This window comes from Leucoraja erinacea, chromosome 18, assembly GCF_028641065.1.
Source record: "Leucoraja erinacea ecotype New England chromosome 18, Leri_hhj_1, whole genome shotgun sequence".
Classification (NCBI taxonomy): domain Eukaryota; kingdom Metazoa; phylum Chordata; class Chondrichthyes; order Rajiformes; family Rajidae; genus Leucoraja; species Leucoraja erinaceus.
The window spans coordinates 11,574,580-11,594,944 of NC_073394.1; the positions used below are offsets into that span (position 1 = coordinate 11,574,580).

Consider the following 20,365-nt stretch of genomic DNA (forward strand, 5'->3'; position numbering starts at 1 on the left):
TGCACAGAGAGTGGTGGGCGCCTGCAATGTGCTGCCAAGGGTGGTGGCTGCAGATGTGATACTGTTAGACTGGCACATGCACACGCAAGGTCTGGAGGCATATGGATCAGGTGCAGGCAGAGATTATTTTAACCCGATATCATGTTCGGCACAGACGTTGCGGGCTGAAGGGCCTGTTTCTATGTTGTACTGTTCAGGCACTGAGGAAAGATCCCAAACCCAGAACGTCGTCCGTCTATTTCCCTCCGCAGATGCTGCCTGACCTGCTGAGTTATCCCAGAGGTTCAGGAACAAACGACTGGAGATGTTAGTTTACAAAAAAAGGACACAAAGAAAGCGCTGGAGTAACTCAGCGGGTCAGGCAGCACCTCTGGAGAACATGGAAAGGTGACCCATTGCGTCGAGCTTTTCTCAGACCCCAAGAGGTGGAGGAATGTTGGAGAAAGGAGAAGGTGTCGTCGCTGGGCTTGGATGATGTGCCAATGGAAGAACGTCCTTGGCGTGTGGGAGGAAACTGGAGCACCCGGAGAAAACCCACAAACTCACTGGGAGAATGTACGAACTCAGCGCAGACAGCACCCATAGTCAGGATTGAACCCAGGGCTCTGGTGCTGTGAGGCTGCAACTCTACCGCAGTGCCACCGTGCCGCCCCTTGAATAGCCTCAGACGGTCTCATCACTATCCTGTGAATCGATAAAACACACAACTCTTCCCTTCCTTTGCAGTGTACAATTTTTCCCATCGGATCAACCATTTCTCCTTCGGAATGCCAAGCCCAGGATTAATACAACCACTAGATGGCAGTGAGAAGATAACAGAGTCAAGTGAGTTAACAAGTGTACAAGGAATTTCCTGCTCTCTTCCTCTGAAAGGATTGTCCAATTCATGTTCGTTTCCCGACTCAGGAAACTGTGCTGCTGGAAGTATCTTGTTTATTTTAGTTTAGAGATATACCGCGGAAACAGGCCCTTCAGCCCACCGAGTCCACACCGCAGTAACACCACCATACACACACTAGGGAAGATTTTTTAAAAAACATTTACACCGAGCCAATTAACATTCAAACACTACATATATTTGTAGTGTGGGAGGAAACCGCAGATCTCAGAGAAAACCCACGCAAGTCACGGGGAGAACATACAAACTCCGTACAGACAGCACCCATAGTTAGGATCGAACCTGAGTCTCGGAGCGCTGTAAGGCAGCAACTCTACTGCTGCACCACCCTAGTAACAGGTCTATATTGATCAACTATATTGATGTTCCCTTCTAGCATCCCTGAGGAGTCGTGCAAGTTGATTCCTTGCTTGTATAGAATTTGGCACGCTTTACATTCAATTGCAGATACTACCCTTTGCTGTTCACCTTTGTTCTCTCTGGATTCTCTTTTCTTGTTATGTGTGTTTTTGTTCTATTTTTAAGTGATTATTACAAGCCCTATATAGTCCCCCCCCCCCCCCCCCCCCCCCAGAATTTGGGACAGTGTGGAATTTTATGTTGATACAGAACAGAACATACAGCACAGGAACAGCCCTATGGCCCACAATATCTGTGTCCAAACACGATGCTAAGGTGAAGGAATCTCCTCTGCCTGCATAAGATCCATATCTCTCCCTACCCTGTGCATCCATGTGGCTCTGTGAAAGAACAAACACTTCATATCCTTCAGATTTACGGCCTTTATAAAGACTGATACTGCCACATATTCAGCAGCGTGATTAAAAATTTAAAGCTGATACCAGTGAGTTATAACGACAAGTTAGTCCAATTCAGTTTTATCAGCCACCATCGGGGATGGTTTCTATTTTCACGTTCACAAGTTATAGGAGTGGAATTAGGCCATTCGGCCCATCGAGCCTACTCCGCTATTCATAGAAAATAGGTGGAGTAGTCCATTCAGCCCATCGAGTCTACTATTCAATCATGGCTGATCTCTGCCTCCTAATCCCATTTTTCTACCTTTCCATAACCCTTGACACTGGTTCTAATCAAAAATTTGTCTCTCTCTTCCTTAAAAATATCCACTGACTTGGCCTCCACAGCCATCTGTGATTGCAGACAACCCTCTGACAGAAGGAGTTCCTCCTCACCTCCTTTCTAAAAGAACGCCCTTTAATTCTGAGGCTATGACCTCTGGTCCTATTCTCTCACCGGTGGAAACATCCTTTCCACATCCACTCTATCTATGCCTTTCACTATTCTGTAACTTTCAACCAAGTCCCCCCTCAACCTTCTAAACTCCAGCGAGTAGAGGCCCAGTGCCATCAAACGCTCATCACACGCTAACCCACTCATTCCTGGAATCATTCTTTGACATATAGGAAATATTGTTTCCTATATTTCTGAAGTTTGTTGGGAATGAGAATTCAACATTCCAATGAGCAACATGGCTTTTGATGCAAGTCTGATACATACAGTAGCTGTATAGGAAGGTGCTGGTTTATATCGAAGATAGACCCATTAACACCCATCCTACCCGTTTTTTATGCTCCACACATTCATACCAACTTTAATTTATTTTGTTTGGTTTCGAGATACAGCACGGAAACAGGTCCTTCGGCCCACCAAGTCCACACCGAACCAGTGATCACCGCACATTAACAGCATCCTACACCAGAGACAATTTTTTTAAAGAATTTATACCAAGCCAATTAACCTACAAACCTGTACGCCTTTGGACTGTGGGAGGAAACCAAAGTTCTCAGAGAAAACCCACGCATGTCACAGGGAGAACGTACAAATACTGTACTGACTGTAGCCAGGATTAAACCTGGGTCTCTGGTGCTGTAAGTGCTGTAAGGCAGCAACTCTACCACTGCTCCACCGTGCCACCCTAAACTATTTGATTCTATGTAATGTGTGAGTTAGAGAGAATGCAAATGTATATGTTTACATATGTGCGCATGATAGAGGGGAAGATAGTGTAAAGGGCCTGTCCCACTTGGGTGACCTAATCCGAGAGTTCTGGCGACCTTCGACTCGTACTTACAGCATGGTCGTCACAAAGTCATAGGAGGTCTTCATAACTTTCTTTCAGCTTGAGAGTGGTCTCCGCGTACTCGAAGCCTCAGCTAGGTCGCGGCGTTATTTTCAACATGTTAAAAAATGCCCACGAGTGAAAAAAGGTTGCCATGGAAAAAATCGATACTTTTTTTACTCATAGGTTTAGTCATAGTAGGTCGTAGCAGGTCGTCATGTTAGCCGTAGGTAATCGAGGGTAGTCGAAGGTAGTCGTGGATAGTCTTCATCATAGTCGAAGGCAGGTTGAAGGAGATCGAAGGAGATCAAGTCAAGTCAAGTTTATTCGTCACATACACATACGAGATGTGCAGTGAAATGAAAAGGTCGTCTTCACTCTCCACTATTCGGAGTCCAATTTTCCCGAATTTAGTCGTAGCTAGTCGAAGCTGGTCTTCAACATAGTCGAAGGAGATCGAAGGAGGTCTTCTACATAGTTGAAAGAGGTCTTCAACATGTCATTTTTTTCAAACTCTTCTAAACTCGCCAATTAGGTTGCCCAAGTGGGACAGCCCCTTAAGTGTGCGTATATTTGAGTGTGTGATGGAGACATAGTGTAGGTTTGTGTGTGTATAGATGTGTGTGTGAGATAGAGAGAGATAGTTTAAGAATGTATGCGTGTGTCCATTCTTAAACTATTATTAAAAACAAAATCAGCGGCTGTGCGGAGAATTTGAGTACTTTGGCAATGTGATAAAGGCCACGTGCAAGATGAAACTTCATTCCTTCATCTCTTGTCTGCTCATTGACCCACACAGGATGTAATAATGATTGGAATGTACCAGAAACATCAACTTAAATCCCATTGTGACAGATGGGGAACTTGAATGCATTATATAAATAAGTAATCTCTCCTTTCATTTTAATTAAAATAAAATTGGAATAAAGAGCTTGCATCACCGATGTAAAAACTCTTATGGACTAAGAGTACAAATGGAAACGCTCAACCGGTCAAGCAGCATCTGTGAAGAGAGAGAGTTAATGGTTCAGGTTCATTGTCTTTCACCAAGCCACCACTGAGCTATGATAGTCATAGTGATAAACACAGAAACAGGCTCTTTGTTCCAACTCATCCATGCAGACCAAGTTGCCCATTTGCCCGTGTTTGGCCTATATCCCTCTAAACCTTTCCTTCACAAATATTTGCCCAAATATCTTTTAAATATTATTATTGTACCTGCCTCAGGCACTTCCTCCGACAGCCTGTTCCATCTACCCGCCACCCTTTGTGTGGAAAATGTTGCCCTTCACGTTCCAATTGAATCTTTCCCCCTCTCACCTTAAAGCTATAGCCTCTCGTTCTTGACTCTTCTACCTTGGGCGAAAAAGGCTCTGGGCATTAATTCCCTTCATGATTTTATGCACCTCTTTTAGATCATACCCCTCAGCCTTCTGCACTTCAAAGAAGAGTCCTGCTCTGCCCAACCTCAAGTCCCGGGCAACATCCTTGTAAAATCTTCTCTGTACTGTTTCCAACGTAATAATGTCCTGCCTATAGCAGGGTGACTGACAGAAACAGAATACAATACTCCAAGTGTGGCCTAACCAATGAAGCAAGGCTATTGGCCTGACAGGTGAATTTTGTAATTCTCTCCATAGATGCTACCTGACCTGCTGAGTATTTCTCCTTTATTTCAGGTTTTTGGCATCTGCTGTAGGACAGCAGGTAGTTCTGCTGCCTCACAGCTCGGAGGTCTGGGCTTGACCCCAACTTCTGGCACTGCCTGTGTGAAGTTTGCACGTTCTCCCCATGACCGAGAGGGTTCCAGCTCTCTCCCACATCCCAAACAACCTAGTATGGTGGGATGAGAGAGAGATTTCAAACCCCAACAAGCAACTCAAGAGTCTAAGAGCTAGCTATAGCATGTAAACAGGCCCTTCGGCCCACTTTGTCAACGCTAACCAAAGTTGGCATATTGGGTTAGTCCTATTTACCTGCATTTGCCCCATATCCCCTTCATCTCTTCCTATCCATATACCTGACCAAATGTCATTTAGAAGTCCTAATTGTATCTACTTCTAAAGCTTCCTCCGGCAGCCTGCACCTGATACACACTAAACGTTGCCCATCTTAAATCTCTCCCCGCTCACATTAAGCCGATGCACTCCAGTTTTAGAATTCTCTACCCTGGGGGAAAAAAAGACTGAGTGTTCACTTTATCTATTCCCCTCATTATCTTGTGCGCCTCAAGAAAGTCACCCCTCAGCTTCCTACTCTCACCAGTTCATGGAACAAAATTAGGCCATCCAGTCCATCAAATCTACTCCGCCATTCCGCCATTCAATCATGGCTGATCTATCGTTCCCTCTCAACCATTCTCCCGCCTGGTTCCCATAATCCCTGACACCCTTACTAATCAAGAATCTGCCAATCTCCACCTTATAAATATCCATTGACTTGGCCTCCACAGCTGTCTATGGCAATGAGTTCCACAAATTCACCATCCTCTGACAAAATAAATTCCTCCTCATCTCCTTTTCAAAGGTGCATCCTATTATTCTGAGACTGTGGCCTCTGGTCCTAGACTCTCCCACTAGTGGAAACATCCTCTCCACGTTCACGCCACTATTCGGTAAGTTTCAATGAGGTTCCCCCCTCATTCAAAGAAAATTATTCTAGCTTTATCCAAACTCCTTAAAACTCAAGCATGCAGGTGACATTGCCCCATTACCATGTTTCCCAGGGAAATGAGGGATGATAAAAAATAAATGCTGGCCACTAACTCACACATCCCACAAATTAGTTTAAATGATTCCGTTTTCTGTGTTTGTCATTTTAACTGTTCAGAACGCTTTGCTTCTGAAGTCCTGGTGCACAGGCATGACACTGGTCTTGTTTCCTTTCACAGATCTGTACATGTTCCAATACTTCTTGATCGTGGTGCCCACTGAGATCAGCACCTACAAGTTCTCCACCAGCACCCACCAATTCTCGGTCTCGGAGCACGTGAGCAAAATGTTAATGGGTCTTCACCATCTCACACCTCAGCACGTTGGGGACACGTCACGCACTCACATCCAGGGCTTCTTTCATTTAGCGCACAGTGCCATTCAGCACCAGAGTCCAAGAGTGAGACCTGGGTCGCTGAAGCACTACTGTGCTGGAATGGGTGCATGGTCAAGTTTAAGGGTCACATTTATCTAACCTGTGGGGTGGGAGATTGCAACCTTCACGTGGTCAACCCTGTTTCGACAAATGCAATCAACCTGGCGTGCACAATCAAATAGAACAAGTTGTCCTACAACTTTAGGCTGTGCACGCCAAACGCAAGAAGATGATCTAACCTGTCCTTTCAACATTGGTCTGAACTGTATACAGGGGGTTCTGCCATAACCCAGATTTCCATAAATTACTATTAAAACACAAAGTACTTGTGCAATAAAAAACAGGATAATAAGTGCTCAACCAAGAAAACCAAGCCCAAAGCAGTATCTAAACTGCTTATACACACTTCTGCTAAGGACAATAACTAACTCTATTTGCAATGTGCTATCGACAGGTTAACATGCACATATAAACTCATCATGTAGATGCAAGTATATCATTGGGGTCAGCAAGTGGGCACCTCCCTTCACTGGTGTTTCGTTGTTAGACCCATGACATGTCGGGAAGGCTCAGTTAGGATTGGACATAACGTGATTGATGAATGAGGAAACACTCTCTGTATTATGCTTGTTTGCATTAGTTACATTGCAATTTGATTGAGAGCTGGAGAATCACTTTAATGTTACTTGGAAATTGCTAAGCAGAAAAAAAAAGAAATTGCCAAAAAAATCTCTAGGGAGAGTCTAGGGTTATTGAAACCTGAAACCACAAGAATGCTGGAAAGGCCCAGTGCATAAACAGCAGGACGAAAAGCTGGGCTAACATTACCGATCCATAACCTTACTGTTGAGCATACCAGAACACAAACTGTATACAAACAGCATATCAGGTTGCATCACAGCTTGATTTGAGAAGAGCTCTGCCCAAGACTATGAGAGACTGCAGAGTTGTGGATGTGGCCCAGTCCATCACACAGACCAGACTCCCCATCTAATAATAATAATAATAATAATATCTGGAACCTCCGACTCCATCTACACTTCATGCTACCTCAGGAAAGCAGCCAACATAATCAAGGATTTTTTTTACTCCAGGGGTCGTTCCCTCTCTCCCCTCCCCAGTCAAAAGCTTGATAGAACATAACATCAGACCCAGAAACACCTTCCCCTCTGTTATCTTCTGCATGGTTCCCCCATAAGATAGGGTGTAGTCCGAATCTTCCAACCTAACTCATAGCAAACATTGGATTTTTTCCACTGGTACTGTCATGCTACTGTGTTGAAAAGCTATATTCCGCACTCTGGTATCTTTCTCCTTTCTCTACCTCCTGTACTTGCATATGGTTTCATTATTAGTATTATCCAATTTATTTGGCTGAAACGCACAAACAAAAGAGCATTTCACTGCATCTCGGTGCACGTGGCAATAAAATTCCAATACTAAACAACAAATTGTAACTAAAATTCAATTAAATCCTGAAGGGTGCAGCATGTCCATAGAATTGAAGCACGGTTTGTCAAGCATCGTGCAAGAAGCTATAGACTCATAGTTCAAGAGTGGGAGTGGAAATGATATGAAAGCTTGTCATGCACTGCATGAGACGGAATTTGGTGTACAATGTAATGCGGGCAGCCCCATGTTAAGGCCATTTAGATGATGGAAATTCGCATACAGAATAGACAGACAAATCACAGGAGGGAAATATCAAAGACTTTAAGATGAGATGGGCAAAATTTAAAAGAGATGTGCGGGGCAAATTTTGTTTTTACAGAGAATGGTGGGTGCCTGGAACACGCTGCCAGGGATGCTGGTGGAGGCAAATACAATAGTGAGATTTAAGAGGCTTTTAGATAGGCACAAGTATGCAGGGAATGGAAGGATCACATCCAAGTAGAGATTAGTTTAACTTGACATCATTCTCAGCATGAATGTTGTGGACAATACATCTTCTTTCGTGTGGCGTGCACAGCTTAAAGTTGTCGGACAACTTGTTCTATTTGATCTTCTGTGTGTGCATGTCGAGTTGATTACATTAGTCGAAACAGGGCGGACCACATGAAGGTTGCAATCTTCCACCCCGTGAACAATACATGATTACAATCGAGCCATTTACAATGTATAGATACATGATAAGGGAATTACATTTTAGTGCAAGATAAAGCAAAGTTCGATCAAGAATAGTCTGGGGGTCACCAATTACAGGTCGGAATTGTCAAGTAGTTCAACAGGTCGGAATTGTCAAGCTTTTGGTCTATTGTATAATTGCAGGAAAAAAGCCTCACGGGAATGATTAGGAAGCACGAGGTGCCAGGAATCCTGGTGAAATATGATCTCAGCTGTCTTAAGATTTTGATCTGCGAGGAAGGAATGTCCCTCAGCCGGTTTCTAATTCGCCTCTGCGGTGTCGTAGGTGGAATATTTTCCACTGCAGGTGGGTGCCTGTGCGAGAGTTGGAACATGTGAAAAACAAATGTCACACAAACTGCTCCCGGTGCATCTAACAGCATTCAACCCCATGCAAAACACAAAGTGCTGGAGGAACTCAGCGAGTCAGGCAGCGTCTGTGGAGGGAATGCAATGTCCACGTCTCAGGTCAGGGGTAGAAAGCTTGCAAAGAGGGGTGGAGTATGACACAGCCCAGAAAGTGAGTGATAGAGGTGGGGGGGGGGGGGGGGTGAAGGGGGGGGGGTGGGGGGGATAATGACAAAGGCTCGAGGGGAATAGGAGACAAAAGGGTCTTGTATAAAGAGGAGCGGTGACATCTAAAGCCAGAGGGATATAGGTGAAAGGGAGAGGTTCGAGAATGGGAGGTGAATGTTCTCCTTTAGTACACTCTCCTCATTGATCGAAAGATACAGTGTAGAAACAGAACCATCAGCCCACCAAGTCCCCACTTTCCATCAATCATCTGTTCACACTAGTTCTATGTTATCCCACTTTCTCATCCACTCCCAAAACACTGCGGGACATTTTCAGAGACCAATTAACCTACACACCTGCACGTCTTGTACATTAAATGGACTCCCAAAAAATTGTAAATTCTCCCTAATGTGTAGGATAGTGCTGATGGCTGGTCGGTGCAGATTCAGTAGCTGAAGAGCCTGTTTCCACTTTATTATATCTCTAAAATCTAAAGTTTAAAGTATATGTTTGAGATGTGTGTGCAAACTGAAGCACACAGAGGAATCCCATGTAGTCACTGGGAGAATGTGCACTCTCCACAGACAGGTTCCAAGGTCAGGATCAAACCCGGGTCCCTGGCGCAGAAGCAACGGCTGTACCAGCTGCACCACTGTGAACCTCTGTCTCATCTAGAAGGGCTGCTGAGATCCCTGGATGGCATTGAGGGAGCTGGTGTAGACTTTAGAGATACAGCGTAGAAACTGCCCCCTTCACCCACCAAGTCCGCATCAACCAGCACACTAGTACTATCCTACACACTAGGGACAATTTACAATTTTACTGAAGCCAATAAACCTACAAACATGTACATCTTTGGAGTGTGGGAGGAAACTAGAGCACTCAGAGAAAACCATGCGGTCACAGGGAGAACAGACAAGCAGCACCCGTAGTCAGGATCGAACCAATCTCAGTCGCTGTAAGACAGCCAGTCTATCGCTGTGCCACCATGCCGCCCGTGGGGCCAGGGGTGACAACTCCTGCAGTTGTCACAGAAAGTACCTGGGGAGAGGCTGGGTGGGAAAGGATGAGTGAAGCAAGGAGTTGAATGTCATTGTGTGCACACCAAGGTGGAGGCATTAGACTACATTAACCATGCTGCACTCCCTCACTGCCGCAATGCCACTGTAAACCGGGTGTTTTATGCACAAGCTTCAAGAGCTGAACCCACAGATTTGACTTGAGTGAGATCGCTACTACTGATCTCAGGTCGATACGTGTGGTGGGTTCAATTGGATAAAAGGGGCAACATATCTAAATACTTTTGCACTTGTCCTTCCAGGGCTTCTGCACAATATTTGTGGATTTATTATCAATCTTCTTTGCTGCCAGTGCAAATCCAGAAACTAATACAATGGTGAGTTAAAAACAGATTCAAATTTCTTGCAGTTCTGTTCGAGCAACCTCAATCAGGTTAAATTAAAGTAAGAACCCAATGGAAGTCCATATAATCCTCGTTATTACAGAAGATGGAGGGGAAATTATGTTCGTTTTTGCCCATTGTCCACTATAACCAAGTAAGGGATTCACTTCAACCACCTAGTGGTCACTCTGTAAAGAAACAAATTGTTTTCAAAAGTAGGTAAATATGTATTTTTGTTACTGCAAACTAAGAGTACTAAAGGCCGTTTGTTACCTTGTTCAACAGACTATCATTGCACAAGTATTGTCAATTTCAAAAGCCTCCCGCAATGTAACTGGCAGCCTGTGTGCAGAAAGAGCCAGTGGTGTCAAGATTACTGTGGTGACACTCCGTCCGTTATATCTGAAATCCTTTTTAAAGAGGTCCATGATAAGGAGGGTCGACTGCATCTCAATTAATACCATATACAGGCATCTTCAAAGAGGCGAGGAAGCAAATGCCATAGGAGTTTTCAAAATACAATTAAACACATTGAGGAAAGAGCGTCATCTGCGATATTATGTGGAAAAGGCTAGGGTATAAAATTAGCGGAAAACTCTCACCTGGAGCAGCACAGACACAACGAGTTGAATTTGCTTTGCCCATTAAGATTCTGGGATTCTTTTCAAGGCGGGCCCAAGATTCTCAAACTGCTAGCTCCAGAGATCAGAGTCTTCTCGATGTGGCCTCCTCAACATCGATGAGAACAAGCGTAGATTAGGAGACCTCTTCGCCAAACACTTGTGCTCTGTCCACCATGGCCTGCTGGAGCTACTAGTTGTCACATTCCCACATCGACCTCCCTGTCCTTGGGTCTTCTCCATTGCCGGAATTAGGCCATACACAAAATGGTGTAACAGCACCTCATATTCTGCTTAGGTAGCCTACAACCCCACGTTATGAACATTGAATTCTCAGATTTCAGGTAACACCCGCTCCGCATCGACCCAGATTCACCCCAGGAGCACACCGTTCTTTTCACTTCCCATCCCCATCTCCTTGTTCCTTTTCCCTCCTCCACCGCTCATCTCATCTCCCCCCACCCCTCTCTGTACCTGTACCATCCCTCACTTTGGTTCTATATTTCACTCCCCACCTTCCTGTCTTATTAGATCCGTCTGTTCCCATTTGTTTTCTCCACCGTCAATCTTGGTTATTATCTCCGCCTTTTTCTCCCTGTGCCCACCTCACCTGCCAATTAACCCCTCCTCGCCTCGATCCACCAATCACTTACCAGGTCTTGCCCCACCCCTTCAAACCAGGTATCGTGCGTCCTTCTACGCTATTAGACCGAAGAAGGGTCCCCAACCCAAAAATGGCATCTATCCATTTATCTCCGCAGATGCTGCCTGACCTGCTGGGTTCCTCCAGCGCCTTGCAGTTTAATTGTGGTGTTTAGATTTACGATCAATATCCTGCACTGGTTTGAGTTTAGTTTAGAGATATAGCGCGGAAACAAGCCCTTCGGCCCACTAAGTCTGCACTGACCAGCGATTCACGCATTTACCATTATCCTATACACACACATACACACACACTAGGGACAATTTACAATTGTTACCGAGGCAAATTAACCTACAAATTTGTAGGTCATTGGAGTGTGGGAGGAAACTGGAGCACCTGGAGAAAACGCAGATCACAGGGAGAATGTACTAACTCCGTACAGACAGCACCCGAGGTCAGGATCGAACCCGAGCCTCTGACGCTGTAAGGCTGTGCCACTGTGCCGCTTATGCTTGTGAATTAGACCCACATAAACTGTATGTGCCAACGCACATACGCTTAGGATATCATAAAGTTGAAATTAAATCCTCAGCAGGACTACCCAGCATTATATACTGCCACACTTTAAATTCCCAGTCCATTATAGTTAGGCCCAACTGACCATGAATGAATTGCCTTTAAACTTGCATTATCAAAGTCACTCTTCCTGAAAAAGCAGTCAAGCCATTTTTGACTCAACATTCGTGTGTTTTCTCCTTAGAAAAGAATGAAACTACCCCAAACTAGATCACATCAACATCAAGCATGGCGTGACTGCGATCTTCCAGTTGTTATTTTTGGGAATATAAAATTAAACTGTGTGTTAGTGTTGAAGAATTTCAAATAGACGTTGGAGCCTGCAGGAGTGAGACGAGGCTTCATTTAAATGAACACACCATCGTTATTGATTCTCAAAGGCACCCATTTAATTTTCCATTCACAAATCACTGTTGTACTGCTAACTGCGACATTAATGCTTGTCCATTTTTCATACATACAGTGTAAAAATATGAATGCTGCCATTGCAGTATAGCATTTAACATTGCTTTCAGATGAAAAAGTTTGACTGGAAGTGTACAGAAAATTTTCTTAAATTAAAGTCAATTCTAACAGACAACCCTAGTTTTATACCAGCTGATGCCAATAAATACCTGTCAATTACAAATGTCATCTATTGTCCTTTGCGGGAAACATTCACTAAAAATTATCAGTTTCTTTTAAAGGCAGCGCCAACCATACAATGCACACTGAAGTACTATTTTACAACAGATTTTTAAGTGCACATCAAAACCCAGTGCCATTTACACACCAGCTCCCCTCAACCACCACCCATACCTGTAAAATTCAGCACAAGGACTAGACCAGGCATAGTAGACCTCAAATTTTCACCTGCTAATTATCTGCTATTTACAAAAAGGCCAAAGTCAGTAATTCCTAGTAAACACAAGTGGAAAAGGCTCTCTCGGTTTACAAAGTGCCCTTGCTTCAACTTTATAAAGCAAGGTTTGAATTACAGTCGTCAACACAGATCCGTCCACACTACAAGAGACTGGGGACTGCCATCCAGTTTAGATATAAAGGCAGTGGTGGGCTTTATTAAAATTAAAAGTGAGGGAGGGGGGGAGGGGGTGGGTGAAGGATAGGGATACCGGCCAAACCTTATGCCGCAGAAGTCAGAGAGACGTTCGGGAGATGGAAATATTTAACACAGAGTGGTCAGCCCAGAGACCAATGCTTTCACTGCAGCATCACGCCTGTTCAGCTACCAAACTTCTGACCCCCATTTGTTTCATGCTTCACAAGCAGGTGAGACATTTTGTGAGAAATTATGGGCTCCATCCAGGCCATGAAATGAAAGGAGTCTTCTAGATAACGAGGCTGTAGAAATTAAACTACATAATGCTGTGAATTATAGGCTGGTGGCTTTGAATTTTTGGCTTAATTCAACTTCTTGGCTCCACCTCTACTCTTGAATTGAACCAGTCCCATCCAATCTAATTTATATATATAGAGATCTGTGCACAGATGCCATCATTTACTCAGACATCAGTGCCAACAAGTAGTAATTCAAACAACGGACTTGTTTTATAGTATTTTATAGCGACATTAATCAGATCATCCTTAATCGGAAGGGTTTGACACATGTCTATATTTTAGCCCAGACAGGCAGAGACTGACAAGTGCCCATTATTAACATGTACAAGTCCGCCATCATCGAAACACCAGGTTGTGAAGCCGCAGAACAAAATAAACGGGATATCCACAGCTTGGGTTCCAAGGGAAGTCTCCTTATAACCCAAATCCAAAAACAATACAAATTTTACACATTTTATCGTTACACCAAAAAAGGCCAGCAACCCCGAGTGCACATCAGAGTGACCAGCTGATATTCTTGCATCAAAACTCTTCGGCATAACTCAATAAAGCCAGGCACCATCTGCCGCTCCCATGAGACCCCGTCTTCCCACCCAAATCAAGGCAAAAACACATATTTCCTATTTTATTCCCCCCCCCTCCCCCCAAAGTACAACCATTTGTCCGTGTCTGCAGAGAGCATAGTGCATTAATTCACCAATTCAGGAATGTCTTCAGGTATAATAGATCATTTGCAACTTCTGCATAAAACCAACAGCTAATTTAGAAAAACTTTGGCTGAGAGGAGGGGGTGAAATTGGTCTGGGGCGCTAGCACAAAACGCACAGTATATTGACAGCTTCATCCATCAGTTCCTCGTCAATTGTAATCCAGCACCCTTCCTCTCTGCACTCCCAACTAGTTTATTTGTTGCAGTCAGACATTCAGTTGAAGCTCCTCAGGTTTATGCTCTGTGCCCTAGCATTCAGGAATGGTACGAGACTGTTCCTCAGGGCACAGCTGCAGAAGCTATATGAAAGTAAACATCTCCTCTAATATTTTCAGTCAAATGCATCCCAAGCTGATTTGCAGTTTCCGGCCAAGAGCAGGTCTCATTCAACATTTGCCGATTAAACAGCGGGTTTGGTGCTTTATGCTCAGTTCAGCTAAAGCAATTAGCACTATTACTGAAAGGTTACCGAAAGCCCAGTCAGAAGCAGATTAGAGAGGGAAGCTCAGCGACGTGGCTGGTGCCACATGGGGAAGGAAAAGGCAGGAAACTCAAGCCTTGCTGCCAATATTAGGAGACTCGCTTCTGCTTTATTGTACACCACTGAAGTTCAAACTGAATGTCCAATGCAGTGACGGAAAGGTAAACTGATGAAAGCATGCACTATGAGTAAATTAGTAATTATGGACAAACTCCACTTACAACGGAACAAGTCTCATGAACTCGGTGAAGTGGCAGAGATGAACTACAGAAATTTGAATACAGCAATTCGATGGAAAAAAAAATTAAACTTGTTTTCCCCATGTCATTCTTCCTTCAGTGTTAAAGCTTATTTTAAACCCTGAAATAGTTCTTCACTGTACTTCAGTGCATTTCTGTACTTATAATGGTGCTAGATAGCTGTCCTAACTTATAATAAAGTAGCTTTAACAAATTACATACATGACAAAATAGAATTGGGTACGGGTTTTTTTTTTAGTACAAACATTAACACAAGATTTTATCAATGTCCAGTACAGCTATCCATAAATGCATAGGTGACTGAGTAATTGTAGCATCTTCAGTATCGCATGGTACTCGATGCCCTGAAGTAGGACAAGAACTTGTAGCACAGGCTGACCACAAAGTACCAGATATTCCGTGCCATCTGCGATCTTGCGATAAACACTCTCCAGATCAAGACAACCAGGATTGTATTGAATGCATAGCGAATATTTCTTAACCTGCGATTCAAAGAAATGGTTTTCCAGATTTAATTTTTAATAATACAGCTTTAAAAATAATCCAGGCAGGGACATTTCAAAATTTCATTAAAAAAGTCAGCACTATCAGAATTTTGCAGAATGCATTTGGTTTAGTTTAAAGATACAGCGTGGAAACAGGCCCTTCGGCCCACCGGGTCCGTGACGACCAGCGATCCCCACACATTAACACTATCCTACACCTACTCGGGACAATTTTTACATTTACCAAGCCAATGAATATACAACCCTGTACGTCTTTGGAGTGTGGGAGGAAACCGAAGATCTCGGACAAAGCCCACGCAGGTCACGGGGAGAATGGACAAACTCCGTGTAGAGAGCACCCGTAGTCTGGGATCGAACCCGGGTCTCCGGCGCTGCATTCGCTGTAAGGCAGCAACTCTACCGCTGCGCCACAATGACTGCCCTGTACTGTATGCAGTACTCTGTGCAGTTATGTCATCTCATTACAGGAAGGATGTGGAGCCCTTGGTATTTGAGTACGAGTCAGGAAATCGTGTTGCAGCTTTATAGGAGTTTGTTTTAGCTGCATTTGGAGTATTGCGTGCAGTTCTGGTCATCCCATTACAGGAAAAATGTGGAGGCTTTGGAGAGGGTGCATAAAAGTTTACAAGAAAGCTGCCTTGATTTGAGGGTGTTAACTACAAGGAGAGGTTGGACAAACTTGGCTTGCTTTCTCTGGAGTGTCCGAAGCCGAGGTGAAACCTGATAGAGTTACATTAAATTATGAAAGGCAAAGATAGGGTCGACAGTCAGAATTTTTTCTTTTGTCAAAGACTAAAGAGAATAGCTTTAAGGTCAGAGAAGCAGAGTTTAAAGGAAATGTGTAGAGCAGGTTTTCTTTTTACACAGAGTGGCAAGTATCTGGAACACATTGCCAGGAGTGGTTGTACAGGCAGTTATGAAGGTGGCGTTTAAGAATCTTTTAGATGGGCAACATGGATATGTCGGAAATGGAAACAGTTACATCAATTGTAGGCAAAGGACACTAGTTTAACCTGGAATCACGTTTGGCAGGGTCATTGTGGGACGGTGCTGGGGGGGGGGGGGGGGGGGGGGGGGGGGGTAAGGAGGTGGGCATGTACAAGACATGTGCGAACAATTTGCCAACGGACAATGGATAGAAAATTGGTTGGCAGACCGGAAGCAAAGAGTAGGAGTGAATGGGTCTATTTCAGAATAGCAGGCAGTGGCGAGTGGAGTGCCGCAAGGCTCGGTGTTGGGGCCACAACTGCTTATCATATATATTAATGATTTGGACTGTCATATGAGGAAAGATTGAAAAGAGTAGGCTTGTATTCACTGTAGTTTAGAAGGATGAGGGGTTATCTTATAGAAACATATAACATTATAAATGGACCGGACAAGCTAGATGCAGGAAAAATGTTCCCAATGTTGGGTGAGTCCAGAACCAGGGGCCACAGTCTTAGAATAAAGGGGAGGTCATTTAAGACTGAGGTGAGAAAAAACTTTCTCACCCAGAGGGTTGTGAATTTATGGAATTCCCTGCCACAGAGGGCAGTGGAGGCCAAATCACTGGATGGATTTAAGAGAGAGTTAGATAGAGCTCTAGGGGCTAGTGTAGTCAAGGGATATGGGGAGAAGTAAGGCACGGGTTATTGATAAGGGCCGATCAGCCATGATCACAATGAATGGCGGTGCTGGCTCGAAGGGCCGAATGGCCTCCTCCTGCACCTATTTTCTATGTTTCTAAGGTGACAACTACCACTAACCTCAAATCAGCCAAATAGAACTGCAGCCTCCCACCTCACTTCACCCAAGGATTTGGCCCCAACCTGATCCATTATTTCTCTCTTGCAAGATATGCAATTTCAACTTCCCACGGCACGTCCCAAGTTACGTCCGTACTGTGCTAACGTACTTGATCAGATGTTTCCTGGCGGCCGGGAGTCCAGAGAGCTCCTCGTTGAGTACATACTTCTTGGTTCCCATGCAGTAATTCTCCATGTATTCGGCCCAGTGCAGCTGTCTTACATCAAAGTTGAATACCTGAGAGGCAAAAAACAAAACTCAGTTAAACATTGCTCGGTTACACAGGAGATTTATTTGAACAGTTGAACCATTAATGGGCAGCCCAATGGAATTTCACGAAGTGGGAGTCAGAAATTCCTGGAATTGCAGTCAAAAATAAGACCCATCACAGTCCATCTGGACCTCTAACGAAGCAGAAAGTATATTGAGGTTAAGCATCATGCAAAAAGAACACCCGTTTCTGGGAAGTTTCCACCAGAGGGCTTTGGAAACAGGTGATAGTCTTCAGTAATAAAAGCAGAAAATGCTGGAAACACTCAGCAGGTCCGGGCAGTATCTGTAGAGCGATAAACGCAGTTAATGCTTCAGGCCCCCTCTTCAGAACTCCCAACTTTTCAGTTTGAAGATAGTTTGCAAATAAACCAGAAATCTGCTGAGGAAGTCCTTTTAAAGAAAAGGCAATGAGTTTTATGTCTTGAACACAGTTTGCAAAATTGACGGAGACAGATTTAAAGTGACACCATTTGCAATATTGATGGGAGACAGATTTAAAATGAAATACAAAAATGGAAAGGGACAAACTTTAGAAGACGGGAAAAATTACACGGCTGAGGAAAAAAGAACACAGTCAAAGGGGGTAATTGGAGGCCTCACTTACAGTGCCCTTCATAATGTTTGGGACAAAGACCCATCATTTATTTATTTGCCTCTGTACTCCACAATTTGAGATTTGTAATAGAAAAAAAAATCACATGTGGTTAAAGTGCACATTGTCAGATTTTAATAAAGGCCATTTTTATACGTTTTGGTTTCACCATGTAGAAATTACAGCAGTATTTACCATAATGTTTGGGACACACGGCTACACAGGCGTTTGTAACTGCTCAGGTGTGTTTAATTGCCTCCTTAATGCAGGTATAAAAGAGCTCTCAGCACCTAGTCTTTCCTCCAGTCTTTCCTTCACCTTTGGAAACTTTTATTGCTGCTTATCAACATGAGGACCAAAGTTGTGCCAATGAAAGTCATAGAAGCCATTATGAGACTGAGGAACAAGAATAAAACTGTTAAGAGACATCAGCCAAACCTTAGGCCTATCAAAATCAACTGTTTGGAACATCATTAAGAAGAAAGTGAGCACTGGTGAGCTTACTAATCGCAAAAGGACTGGCAAGCCAAGGAAGACCACCACAGCTGATGACAGAAGAATTATATCTATAATAACAAAGAAACCCCAAACACCTGTCCGACAGATCAGAAATACTCTTCAGGAGTCAGGTGTGGATTTGTCAATGACAACTGTCCACAGAAGACTTCATGAACAGAAATACAGAGGTTACACTGCAAGATGTAAACCACTGGTTAGCCGCAAAAATAGGATGGCCAGGTTACAGTTTGCCATGAAGTCCTTAAAAGAGCAACCACAGTTCTGGAAAAAGGTCTTGTGGACAGATGAGATGAAGATTAACTTATATCAGAGTGATGGCAAGAGCAAAGTATGGAGGAGAGAAGGAACTGCCCAAGATCCAAAGCCTACCACCTCATCTGTGAAACATGATGGTGGGGTGTTATGGCCTGGGCATGTATGGCTGCTGAAGGTACTGGCTCTATCTTGATTGATGATACAACTGCTGATGGTAGTAGCATAATGAATTCTGAAACATAGAAAATAGGTGCAGGAGTAGGCCATTCGAGCCTGCACCGCCATTCAATATGATCATGGCTGATCATCCAACTCAGTATCCTGTACCTGCCTTCTCTCCATACCCCCTGATCCCTTTAGCCACAAGGGCCACATCTAACTCCCTCTTAAATATAGCCAATGAAATGGCCTCAACTACCTTCTGTGGCAGAGAGTTCCAGAGATTCACCACTCTCTGTGTGAAAAATGTTTTTCTCATCTCGGTCCTAAAGGATTTCCCCTTTATCCTTAAACTGTGACCCCTTGTCCTGGACTTCCCCAACATCGGGAACAATCTTCCTGCATCTAGCCTGTCCAACCCCTTAAGAATTTTGTTAGTTTCTATAAGATCCCCCCTCAATCTTCTAAATTCTAGCAAGTACAAGCCGAGTCTATCCAGTCTTTCTTCATATGAAAGTCCTGACATCCCAGGAATCAGTCTGGTGAACCTTCTCTGTACTCCCTCTATGGCAAAAATGTCTTTCCTTCAGATTTGGAGACCAAAACTGTACACAATACTCCAGGTGTGGTCTCACCAATACCCTGTACAACTGCAGTAGAACCTCCCTGCTCCTATACTCAAATCCTTTTGCTATGAATGCTAACATACCATTCGCTTTCTTCACTGCCTGCTGCACCTGCATGCCTACTTTCAATGACTGGTGTACCATGACACCCACCTTGCAGCCTCCTAGCATCCTCCTCATAGCTAACACTGCCCCCCCCCAGCTTCGTGTCATCCACAAACTTGGAGATGTTGCATTCAATGAAGTGTATAGACACATCCCATCTGCTCAAATTCAAACAAATGCCTCAAAATTAATTGGCCGGCAGTTCATTCTACAGCAAGACAATGATCCCAAACATACTGCTAACGGAACAAAGGAGTTTTTCAAAGCTAAAAAATGGTCAATTCTTGAGTGGGCAAGTCGATCACCCGACCTGAACCCAATTGAGCATGTCTTTTATTTGCTGAAGAGAAAACTGAAGGGGACCACCCCCTCAAAACAAGCATAAGCTAAAGATGGCTGCAATACAGGCCTGGCAGAGCATCACCAAAGAAGACACCCGGCAAATAGTGATGTCCATGAATGGCAGAATTCAAGCAATCATTGCATGCAAAGAATATGCAACAAAATACTAAACCAAAATGTATAAAAATGGACTTTATTAAAATCTGACAATGTGCACTTTAACCACATGTGATTTTTCTCTTTTTTCCTCAGCTCTGTAATTTTTCCCGTCTTCTAGTTTGTCCATTTCCCTTTTTGTATTTCATTTTAAATCTGTCTCCCATCAATTTTGCAAATGGTGTCATTTTAAATCTCTCCATCAATTTTTCAAACTGTGTTTAAGACATAAAACACATTGCCTTCTCTTTAAAAGGACTTCCTCAGCAGATTTCTGGTTTATTGGCAAACTATCTTCAAACTGAAAAGC

At 43.8% G+C, this 20,365-nt stretch overlaps 2 protein-coding genes across 3 annotated transcripts in view; one reads left to right on the forward strand and one right to left on the reverse strand.

Annotated features, from left to right (window-relative positions):
- Nucleotides 1-726: 726 nt before the first annotated feature.
- On the forward strand, nucleotides 727-12,267 carry LOC129705645 (endoplasmic reticulum-Golgi intermediate compartment protein 2-like). Its single transcript, XM_055649304.1, has 5 exons — nucleotides 727-825; nucleotides 5,869-5,966; nucleotides 8,334-8,496; nucleotides 10,027-10,101; nucleotides 12,131-12,267. Exons 1-4 carry the CDS (start codon nucleotides 768-770, stop codon nucleotides 10,092-10,094), a joined length of 387 nt encoding a protein of 128 aa, XP_055505279.1. The 5' UTR covers nucleotides 727-767; the 3' UTR covers nucleotides 10,095-10,101; nucleotides 12,131-12,267.
- A 43-nt stretch (nucleotides 12,268-12,310) lies between these two features.
- Nucleotides 12,311-20,365, reverse strand: part of far1 (fatty acyl CoA reductase 1) — an 88,371-nt gene continuing 80,316 nt past the window's right edge. For both annotated transcript variants that reach the window (XM_055649301.1, XM_055649300.1), the window contains exons 11-12: nucleotides 17,138-17,265; nucleotides 12,311-15,216 (exon numbers count right to left, since the gene is read on the reverse strand). In XM_055649301.1, coding sequence (XP_055505276.1) covers nucleotides 15,054-15,216; nucleotides 17,138-17,265 — 291 coding nt within the window. In that variant the 3' untranslated portion in view covers nucleotides 12,311-15,053. The remainder of the gene's footprint in view (nucleotides 15,217-17,137; nucleotides 17,266-20,365) is intronic.